This window comes from Tetranychus urticae, chromosome 2 (assembly GCF_039701765.1).
Source record: "Tetranychus urticae isolate SD_2017Ah chromosome 2, NJAU_TeUrti_SD_1.0, whole genome shotgun sequence".
Taxonomy (NCBI): Eukaryota; Metazoa; Arthropoda; class Arachnida; order Trombidiformes; family Tetranychidae; genus Tetranychus; species Tetranychus urticae.
The window spans coordinates 4,069,473-4,082,007 of NC_142959.1; the positions used below are offsets into that span (position 1 = coordinate 4,069,473).

The 12,535-nt window shown below is 31.6% G+C and overlaps 1 protein-coding gene across 2 annotated transcripts in view; it reads left to right on the forward strand.

The window, feature by feature from the left end:
• Nucleotides 1–12,535, forward strand: part of LOC107363628 (teneurin-m-like) — a 55,773-nt gene that overhangs the window by 2,995 nt on the left and 40,243 nt on the right. For both annotated transcript variants that reach the window (XM_015930880.3, XM_015930879.3), the window contains exon 2: nucleotides 5,954–6,844. In XM_015930880.3, coding sequence (XP_015786366.2) covers nucleotides 5,954–6,844 — 891 coding nt within the window. The remainder of the gene's footprint in view (nucleotides 1–5,953; nucleotides 6,845–12,535) is intronic.

Here is a 12,535-nt window from a genome sequence, read left to right on the forward strand (position 1 = left end):
AAATCTAATATCATCATTCAAAATTCAATTTCATGATGAAAATTATCTCGAGTTCAATGAAACTTGTAAAGAGAGAATCTGAATCATGTTAAAGGCTCACTAAAAAGGTTGTATTAATAAAGCAAATTTAGCTGTCAATTAGTTTACAAAGTAAACATTTTCCCTTCAACAAATTAATTTCAAGCTAATTCACTTGCAATAACTGATGACAAAATGAAACAGTTCATTACAATCTTTCAAACATCTCAATCCATCAATAGAGTTTCAACAGATTTACCGAGAAAAGGTCAGAGGAAAGCCTTTTGATGTACATCAACCGACCAAGTTGTACAAGCAAAGATGAACCCAGACAGTGTATCAGCTTCAACCTTGAGCCCCTTCATTACTTGCATTAACTTAAACTCATTTTGAGCTAAACCATCGACTCTTCAAGACCAACTTTTCTAGTCTCTCTTGCCTCTCAATCTTCATCTTGTAAATCACTTTTCCCGTTCACTCTCTTCACCCTCTTCCCTTGGCTCTTAAATCAGCTTTATCTTCATTTTCACCATCATCATCCATTCCATTTCCCTCTCTTCCTGTTTCACTTCACCCAACCCTAACCAGTACAAGAATGATTATATTTTCTATCTCACCAATTTTCACTTCACCATCATCATCAAATAGAAGAAGAAGAAGATGAAGAAGAAAATAAACTCGACAAGATGAGCTGCATCTTTTCACCAATACATTTTACCTCATCACTTTCATCTTCCTCTCATTTTTACCTAATTTATACTTTTCTCCTCTTCATCAGCTAAATCATTTTCTCTCACCCACCAAAATCATTCCCATCTTATTCACTCTCTCTTTTTCTCTCTCTCTCTCTCATCCTCATTTGTCATCAACTTTAATACATTCAAGCGCAATGGCAAAGATAAAAGGCAAAGTGAAAAATGAGTGTCAAACAAAGAGTTGAATACATTTAAACATTTCATGTTATATTAAATGTAGAGATGAACAGATAAAAATAAACATTTCTTAATATCAATCATAATAATGAATATCAAGTTAAACTTGGCAATGAAAAGGATCACTTTTACAGTAAACAATTCAAGAGTGAAGCATGAACGAAACAAAAAAAGGTTTTACTTGCAATTAATCAAAACCATGAAATTAATTTCTTTGCAAATTTCCATCAATTAACCAAGACAAGTTCAACTTAATAAAGCAATTTATGTGAGTTTAGATGAGAAAAAGTTTACCATCAACCGAAACATTCAATGTTCATGATAAAGTTTGAATTTCTCCCAATGATAACAGATGATGGAGGGAAAAAGTAAATTTAGTTTTCGCTTTTGTCATTATCCTCATTATCATCATTATCATCATTGTTGGATGCATTCATTTTACTGATGAAATGGTCAATATGATGAAGGAAAAGTGTAATTGGAAGGGAACGTCTTGTCCCATCATTTGGAACAATAATAACAATAAATTGAGTTGACCCTGATTGACAATAGAATTAACTATTTTTCTTTTCATTATTTTCATTCTCTCATTGTCATCATCTTTCTTTCTTCTTCTCATGATTCTCATTCCATCTCATCATTTTCTCCTCCCTTTCATCATCATCATCTTCTTACTCCTCACAAATCAGGATAAATGAAGCGTACATTGTAAGAAAGTGAAATAACCATTTACAGAAAGTAGAGATTCAGTAGAGGCTGCCTCAAGGCAGGGAACCGTTAAAATGTGAAAATATTTCTCCATGAAAATCAACATTTCCAATTTGCCCATTACACTCACTTTCATTCATCTTTTCTTGTCAATATTATCATTTTTATTATTAATATCATTTTCACCAAAAATCTAATAATGTCAAGATAACATTAATAATGAAAGATTAAATCAGAGAATCATAATTTAATGAACACTTTTTTGTCTCTTTTATCACTCACCATTAATGGTCAGTGTAGACCAGCTTACCACTGTTCAATGTCAATTGAAACTCCATCAAATTAACAATTCAATAAGAGAGAATAAGGTGAAAATGACAATTTAAGAATAACTCAGTTTACCAATAGAATCATGATATCAATGTCCAATGACTATCAACAGGCATTGATGGCATCATTTCAAAAAGGCAAACCCAATTATTCGAGAATCTATTCGACCTTAGCTGTATCATTTTACAAAAGGTTACTTTGAAAAGAGCAGAAACTGACCATTTATCACATGTGTTGGATTCATTAACCTTCAGTAGCAAAAAAGGAGAAAAGCTAAAAAATAGAAACAATAATAGGTAGAATCAGTAATCAATAGAAGAATGACAAAAAAAATAATCATCATTATCATCATCAACATCATGAGTAAAACATATCCGTTTTCCCTCTCACCATGAAACAATCCTAATCCTTCTCTCTCTCTGTAAACTCATCTTTACTCTTCTCATCTTCACTCCCAGTGTATACTCCCAGCATTCCCTCCCAATACTCCTTCCCTGTGATCTTGCAGAATCAACTCCCAACCCCCTCCCAGCTTACCTCCCAGTCTTCCCTTAGTATCAACAATAATATATAAAACTATCTCATGATGATACCCTTGGCTATATTATCAAACAACTCAAAGATATATATTAATATTATAGACTTTTCTTCTTATGCCATCTTCATCTTTCAATGGTTCCCTCTAATCCACAGACACAAACCATAAAAGTAGACACAGCAAAAGCATTGCACGACATTTCCATCCATTGCATCTTGTTCCCTGTCTAAGTGAAAATAATAAAAATAATGATAACAATAATATAACGCCCAGGGTCGAAATAAAAATTTATAAATATCCTCTAGAGACTTATTACGAGCCTATCCACAAATGAGTCTTGGATAAAAACTTTTGCTTTCCATTAGACTCTTTCAGTATAATATTTTCTCCAAAATTGAAAGAAGAAGAAGGAAGAAAAAAAAGGTTCAACATTGTTTATTTACAAATGTTATTATTTTTACCAGTAAATGTTCATCAGCATTCGACAGATATTAAATACTGATGCCCTTTTACGCTCTTTATTTACTCTTTTGTGCCTCAAAATGCACTAATGTTGTACAATGTTAAATTGAGGGTTAAAGGGTAGGGAAACGAATCGAAATCAAGGTCAATATTTTCATTATTACCAAAATTGGAAAGGTTAGATTACAGTTGATAACACTTTTTGCCTGAGCCAGCATTACATGTGAATTTGGTTATTGCATTCTTTACACTCTGGCTTATCCATTAATGCTTGTTGCGGGTCAAGTTAATAAATCTTTTCACCTCCAAACCCAATTTGCTATTATATTAATAACTTTATCACAATTATAGCTCTAAGGATAAATATTGATTTGTTGAGTGAAGAGAAGAGAAAAATTATCACAATAAGGTCAAATGGTTCAATTGATAGTTGGATAAATAATCTGGACCATTAAAGTGAACATAAAACGAGCAGACAGATTGATTCAATTGCTGATCCAATTTGGAAATTGATTCAAGATTAAAATATTAAAACTGTTGGCAAATGTGTAAATGTTCATTTTGTGTTTCCAGTTCATTTGAAGAGCAACATTTGTGTGAATGCAATCAAAGAAGGAAATTAATCGAGTTCATCTCTGTTGGACTCTGAGTGTTGAAAAATTGCTTTCATCTTCTTTTAACTTGTTCATAATAGCATTTTTACTGTTACAGAACTAACCTAATTTGAGCATTGCCATGTAAAAGGTAAAAACAGGGAATGGTTTAAAAAGTGGAAACTTTTTTTACTCCATTCTTGTTCTTACGATTTTTCTGTTTCAATGAACTTACTGTAACTGAATTTAACGATAGTTTACATAATTGATCTTAACTTCGATTTCTGTTGTTTTTTTTCTTCGCTCAACCAAATTGATTCTAAACTGAAATTTCAGGGTTTGTTAGGTTTCCTTTTTTTACTTCGCATTTGCAACTTGCAATGCTCAAGGCAAATACGCTAATTCACTTGTTTCTTTGCGATTCAAATAAAGATATTTTATCCAAATAATAAACTTTTTTACCTCATTTGTCTTCCATATTGACTTACAAGTCTTTTTCCCTCTGAATTACAAGTTTACCTTTCCAGATGCAAATTGAAATGCAAAGAGGGTGAAAAGCGAAGAAGAAGAAGAAAAAAAAGTTAAAGCAAAATGAATTAACAAGAGAGAGTAAAGAGGAAAAGTTTGGGGTGGAAATTGAAAGTTACAAAACTAGCATGTAAATACAAATGTATGCAAATCTGATCTTCATCTTCAGGGAGAACATGAGGCTGAAAGAGAAAAAAGCGAAAAAAAAGTGAATAAGAAATGAAATGAAATTCCCCAATCTTGTCATGTTTAGATTTGGAAAAGGTAACAAACTTGCATTTCATTTTTGCCTAATGCAGTTTCAAAGACAAACCTGGGCATGAACGAAGTCCTTAACTTGAGCAAGTTTACAATAAAACTTAATGCCCTTTACAGTCAAACAACCGCCAATCTCATTGTTGTACAAACGTGACTTCAACTTTTATTTTACTTTAAACACAAAAGACTGATTTGCAATCTACAAAATTGAATGTTGAACCAAAACACAAATACGAAAATGCAGCTAAAGAAATGGTTTATCCTTTTCTGCTTCAAAAATAGTTTCATTTTCCAATAACATGATAAAAACAAAAAGCAGAATACACTGAATTTCTTTAGATAAACTGTAAAATTGAGCCAATAAAGTTCTATGACTAGCAAAAGAAAGCTTCAATTTTCCTTCAAAGAACAAAATTTTAAATTTCACTTCGATTCTTTAAGGGAGTTCTCTGACTATCGATGGAAAATTGATTGATTAATAAATTGAAAAATCATGAGTTTATTCAACTTTGTTGCACCGGCAATTAGTATAAATCAACTTTACAATTTATCATTTCGAGTTGGAGTAATGGAAAAAACATTTAGCCTTAAATTTTGCTATTAAATTCATTTCGCTTGTTCTTGCCAATAACATTGATAATCTCAATCGTTATTGACACATTAATCTAGTAAAGTTGACTGACCCTTATAAGCCATTAAAACTTGTCAAATGTTGAGTTACCAGCAAAGGAAAAGACTTTATTTTTCAATAACTTTCAATGAAATGTCATAAAATATCTGATGAGAATGTTCTTTCGATAGTTAATTGGAACAAGATGAAAAGAAAAGAAAACCTTTTTACTCATGAAAATGCTGATTAAACTGTTAGTTGTAAAGGTAAAATCGAGTAAAAAGGAAAGGTGAGACTGGAAATGAAAAGCTTTTCACACTTGAAATGATAATTGAGTAAAGAAGTTGTATGCAAAAGATTGAAACACTTAATTGTAATAACAATACAATTGGACAGAAGGTTAAATGGCAAAGAAAAGGAAGAAATGTTAAACTCGACTGAACTCTTGTTCAACTTCACCCATTATTACGATGTACATTACGCTTCATTGAATATACCTTTAGTTTACTAGCAATTAATCAATTGTTAATTAACCCAAACAGTCAATGTTAATTTAAAACTTGCCAGTAATTAGTATTCACCATTTCTGTGGGTTAATCAACCTTTTCTTTGTTTCTCAGTCTTGACAAGAAAAGAAAATGTTGCCTTAAAGTTTCACCCAAAATTCAAGATTAAAACTCGATTTTGCATTTTGCTTCTCATTTCCATGATAATAACCATTAGATGAGATTATATCGATTCCATAATAATGATAATCTTTTTACCATTTTACTCTTCATTTAATCCTTTGCTTCTAATGCTATCCAAATGATTGACTAATTAAAATGTTTGCCAAAAAAGAAAACAAAGTTTTTCATTTCTTTTAATGATGATAATGATGTTCATGATACTTTATGGAACAATAATGATCATGTTTTCATAATTAGTTTGTTTACCTTTGCATTAAAATTTTGCATTTTGTTCTTTTCTTCCTCAGCATCGACAGAATCATCAACCTTTAATCCAGACGATGGCAAACCCTGCATAGTTGTTGAAGAATCTTCGAATCAGGATAAATTATCTTCTCTAGCAACTTCATCATCTGGTAATGAGGGTCGACAATCGGTTCACAACTATGATCCACTGGGAATTGGACGTTCAACGAGTAACAATCAACGATCATCAACTGTTAACAAATCAATTTCATCGACTTCCATTTCATCTGCTTCACCCTCAACCTCATCCTTAAACTCCAACAATAGTAATAAAAATAAACCCTCCAAATCAGTCAAAGGAAATGATGACCGGCTCTCAAGTGAATCAAGTTCCGATTATTCATCTTCCTCGTCTCGTCAACCCGGAGCTTTGCCATTGACATTTGTTAATCTTCCCCAAGAAATGTCACTTTACACTGAAATTAAATTGGTTAATAAGTTTACTTTGATTACTCAACGAATGGCTCCACACTCAACCTGGACTTCACTCATTCACCACAATAAAGCCACTTTTGTACGCTTCTTGTTCCTCAGTCTTCCCATCTGGTCACGGTTTGCTCTCTTTGTCCGTCGCACTGAACCACCCACACTGACCAGGTATGATTACATGGAGATTATCAGTCCAAAAGCGGTTCATGTGAAAAACAAGCGAACCTCTGATCGACCAATGGGTAAAAACGAGTTATCCTCTGAAGTGTTGGAGTTTCTTGAGCCGGGCACTTGGTACATTACTTTGGTCAATGATGCCGATGAAGGAATTGCATTAGATTTAAATGTTTCTTCAGCCGATGATATACCAACTTCATGTCCAAACAACTGCAATGGCCATGGAAAATGTCACCAAGGAAAGTGCCTTTGTTTCCCTGGATTCATTGGCCATGATTGCGTAGACAGTAAGTAAACCTTTTCATCAAAACTTGATACAAATACTTTTGTCAAATCAAAAGCAAACTTGGATGAAAAGTTCTTTGCAAAAGTTTTGCACCAAAACATCAAGGTGCATCAACATGGGTAAACATGAAAATATGATTAACCCATTCTGATTACACTACTTTGTTGCATTGTGTTTAGTAGAAATGAGAAAATCTTTCAAAGGTCAAAAATCAATAAAGCAACACATTGATGCTGCCAACTATTCATGTTACATTAATGATAATATCTTGTTGTGAATATGTATTGACAAGTTAATCAATCAATAAGATTGGTGATTAAAACATAAGAGACAAGAATATTATGCCACAAACAGCGATATTTATCTGGATATACACTTGAATCAGCTTCTGAATTCCTTCAGTCAACTCTTCTTCTCATCCTTTTCCATTTCTTATTTTCCTCTTTGGATGAGTAATGTTTCCAATGGAAATGATATCAATACTGTTTCCTCAGTGTTGATGACAGAAACAGCAAGTTATCGATCCAAGAATGAAAGTCACTATTACTGTCAGTAAGAGAATGGAAGATAAATAAGAATGAAAAGAAACAAAGAGAAAAAAAAAGGAAGGAAAAAGAAGGCGAAAAATTTTGGCAAAAAGGTGAATGACAAAGAATAATCTGAAAGAAAAGGAGAAATAAAATGAACTGAAACTGAAAAGAATAGCAGAGAAAAAAGAAGAAGAAAGAAAGAAAAAGCTCAGCAAATATTATGTATCATGATGAGTTTATTTCAATGGATTTGGGTTTTATTTCGTTCTCTCTCTCAATACAATTTTATATAATAAATAATTTGCTTTTTTCACCCTTTATTTGTTACTCTTTTGTCAGAGTGTTAATTGTCACCGAACAATTGTTTCTTTACAAAATGTGAACATTCAGTTTCAGTCGAAAGAATTCATTTAATCATTATTATCGCAAACATTATGTTTTTTTCTTCTGCAAATCACAAAAGCTCATGAAATTGGAGGAAATGAAGAGAAAAGGTTCATTCGCAATTGACCATTTGTTTGAAAAGCATTTGAGAATAGCATGCAAAGAACAAGAAAACGAAAGGAAAGTTTAAAGTTGAACCGAACTCGAATCGATGAAAATTTTGCAAAGAAAATGCAATCGATTAAAGCAATAATTTTCAAATCTGACGAATATTTGAGAGAACTTTTTTTTGCTCTTTTCGTAATGAATAATTTAACTGGATAATTAACTTTTATATCATTACTTGGAGACTAATAATGAGAGTGAAAAGCCGTTTTACGACGATTCATAATCATTGGATGTAATGAAGTATAAAGCCATTAAGGTAAAGATAAAAAATAATGAATAAAGTAAATGAGTGAGAATGAGTTTTACAATCAATATTGATGAGATTTATTGAACTTTGGGTGAAAAAAGCGAAATGCTTTTTTATATACATTTGTGTAAAGAACTAAATTGAGTGATCACATAAAACACTGTGAATCAGGTGAAAAACAAGATTCCATTTTTCATGAAATAACATGAGAAAAGTCGACTTTTTTTCTTTTCATTAATGGTTCATGCTGAATGTTACAATATTTAATCTCATTTTGCGAGTTTCTTTTCTTTTCTCTGTTAGCTGTTGATACATTTTTCTTTTGCCTGAGCAAAGTTTTTCAAGGTAAAACAAATGTATAATAGAAGAGATGATTTACAATCAATATTTAATGAAAAAACAAGTGAAACGTTATCGAACCAAATTAATGGAAAGGAAAAGGTTGAGTTGAAAGAAAATGTGATTCCAGCTTTTTCCTCGAATCTTTCGACTTTTTCTTCTTAACCTTTTTTCCTTTCAAGAACATTATTGGCTCCAGCTGCAGTTGCATATGTTATCATGAACCAAATGCTTCTTTGCTCAACTCTTCGTGGTCACATTAAAGTGAATCATAATTCAAACTCGCAATGATTAATGTTGACCAAATGACCAATTCTCAGTGAATCAATATTTAATCTTCAATCAAAAGTCGTTATAAATTGATCAAAGAGAAGCTTTTGGTTTGAATAAAATTTTGCATCAGAAAAGTTGCAGTTTTGAGAAAGTAAATGGTTTCAATTTTGATAGATTGAAGATGCTAATGAAATCACAAAATTTTGAATTTTGCCGTGTTCCATGTTTCTGTTTGGTTCTTTCACCCATTAAATTTACCTGCAAGTTGTCAACCTCAAGTTTTACCTGACAATCTCAATGATAGTTTTGTTACATTTTGCGCTCACTCTAACCATTTAAACCAGAAACAACCTGAAAACTCCCAACTTCATTTAAAAACATTTCAACCGCTCCTCAGTCATCAACTCGTCTCTCCACCTCTCCACCTTAATCAAACTCATTCCGATTCGCATTGGTTGGTTAATCATGAAACATTTGTTTGTTCAAGCAACCTTGTTAACTTTCAGCTCAATGATTAGTGCAGCAATGACAAGACGAAAGCTTCAACTTTTGAATATTTATTACTTTTCAATTGACTGATTAAAAGTTGAACCAGCCAGACAGTTGAGTGAAAACAGACATTTCCAGTTGTATTGTTCAACTGAGATTTTATGGATTTCCTTACAAGATTTGTGCAATAATATGCAATAAGAAATTCAATAGATTTTATTTAGCAAAACAAGAACGTGATTTTTCGAACGAAGAAAAACAAATTCCACCTCTTAACTTCTCCAGGCATTGCAAGTATATTTGCATTCTTTTTCACTGAAATAATATTCTAAACAATTGTCTTTTTATCGTGAAATTTATGACAATCAAAGATGAACTCACAACTTGTGAGATTAACCATAAAATACAAAGTTATTGTTGATTTTTAGATGAATGAAGCTCGAAAGTTTTATAAAAAATCAAGTTTTGATACTCTCATCAAGTAGAACTAAGAATAGAAGTTCTTATCAGAAATGACTTCCCAGTCATTCCCAGGATAAGTTTACAATAACTCTTCAGCAGAACATGAAATTTTCTCATTTTTAGTAAAAATTTTCTTTTAAAGTGAAGTTTATTTTTAAAACGGTTGATTCGGTCGATAAAATGACCTTTTACCGGTTATTGTGCATTCTGTTTGAATTGATATTTTTCTGTTTATCACTTTTCTCTGTCTAATTGACTTTTTTTGTTTCATCATTAAGCAGAGTCAAGTAGGCTTAACAATTTAGATGAATCCATTTTTAGCATTTTGAAAGGCAGAATTGAGCATTTCATGTTAATTATTCACTGTGACGATGTCAAAAGGAAAAAAAAGAGTTTGGAATGCAAAACAAATGAAATGATTAAAACAACACTGAAAATTGAGGCAATGATAATCATGATGATGATGAGTTTGACCGCCCAGTTTATTGTTAGTTATGCATGTAAATACAACTCTTTTCAAGTCTTTTTTTCTCTCTCTCTTCACTCTTTTACTTCATGCAAAACGATTTCAACCTCCCAGTTTGCTCTACTCTCTTCAGTTGAAACTTTATCTCATTATTTGTGTTTATTGTCAAATCTAAATGTAGAGGGTGAAAACTGGAGTGATTCAATAATTAATAGTTTGGTCAATCATGAGAATCAATGTTTGAGTAAAAATTTCACGTAATTGAGTTGCTAATTAATTGAAAATGAAATGATCAGCTTGGACAGTAATAGCAAAAAGCGAAGCAAAGAGAGAAAGAAGAAGAAAAAAAAAGTTATTCCGAACAGATTTACTCTTTCATGGAACAACATGCAATGTTCATGGAGACATTGAGTTGCCCTGGTTTTCCTTCACTCTGTTCCACTGAATAACAATCATCTATTTGTTCAATCATGATCATGTAATAAGGTTCATTGATTGAATTTTCCTCTAACCTTTACTGATTCCAACAGTGAAACCAGGAATGGCGATTATGGTTTTCACTCAAATTAATGAGCAACTAATCTTTTTTAAACACAAACTATCCAGGAAAATGATAATTATTCAAATCTTTCTCTCTCTTCGGACTTGGTTTCATTTTAACCAATTAGATTCAATTCCGTGTTTTCCCCTGAAATGAAAAACCAAATAATGTTTAATATTAATGGGTTCATGATGGGTCTTTATTTCCTCAACTGTTAAGTAATGAAAAGCGCAACATTTATGATTATTATTATGTTCATCATCAGCCTCATCATTAATCATTGGTGTAAATTAATCAGATCAGAGACCATTGAACAAGAAGATGGAGAAACATTGGAAACAATTTTTTTTTCTCCTTTTCCTTCTTGCCTTCAATAAAATGCTAATAAGTTTAATGATATTTTAGTGTCAACAAAATGTTTCAACATTCAAGTGATAATAATGTTATTAATGGATAACCAGTAATATTATTTACCAGAAAAAGTTTTGCTCCTCAAAACTGATTAACATTAAACCCGAAACACCCAAAAGTTTACCAATTTGAATAACAATCCATTTACAGTGTGATTAGCCGAACCCAACCAAGTGTCTTAACCGTAAAGAGTCTAACCATAATGGTTAATGTTATGGTTGATGAGTTGGGTTCTTGGCGTCTTTTTGGTCAAATGGTGAATTTTGATGGAGAATGAGTCAGGCTTGATGGGCTAAATGAGGATAAATGAGTTGCTTTTATTGAGAGGAGGGTGAATGGAAGGGCCAACTGAACTACTTTGGAGCTTATTACATGAGACACTTTGGGTTACATTGTTTTTGTCCATTTCATTATCTTGTGACAACCAATCTTGTACTCAATTTGTTATATTCAATGCTACCTCACTGTTTGACCAATGTAATATAATCACATTTATCTTGATTTTTTCATCTGATGTGTAATGCAGAATAATATGAGACTCGATTTTTGTTCAATATTGTTTATTATTCGAAACATTGTTCTGTAATGACTTTTTTCTCTCTTGTTGAGATGATGAAAAAATTCCTTTTCATGACTGGTCTTGTTGGGCTCATGTTTTACATTTCATTATTCCCACTCAAAGGAATAATATTGATGATATTGTTTCATGGCAAATGAAATATTCATTAATTTGAACCTTATGTGAATTCAATAAAGTCTAATGTGAATATGAAATTAATTTTAATGAGTTTATTCGTTTTTTATTGAAATTTGAACAAAGGGTTACTTGATACTTGAGCAATATTTATCGAGAAATTTAAATGGAGGAAAAGTAAAAATTTCCATGTTCGTGTTTGGTCACATCTTGGAATCAATTTTGAAAAAGGTTTCACTGAAAATTCATGGGAAAATGAAATGTGAGACGAGTGAGTTTTGAATGGAAAAGTTTCGAAAAGTTTTTTCTGGAAAGTAAAATTCGCTTTTCCGGAAAATTCTGTTTAATCGATAACGATAATAATGGAGACAATTTTCATCTTTGCTTTGAAAATGTTTTCCCAATGCTAATTATCATCTAAATTTCATTATAATTCATGATTGGTTTCAAAGGAAAATGAGATAAAAAACGATTTCTTACTGAATGAAATGGATCATGATTCATGTATCGTGATTAAATTATCATTATTTTGTGAGAAAGATCATTGTGATGATTTAAAATTCATTTGATAATTGACTGTTAAGATTAACAAAAAAAAGGTTTGCTCTTAACTCAATTTGTAGACATTTTACCTGATTAAATCATCTTATCATTAAGGCTTGTCAAAGACTTTATCAGTTTAATTTTT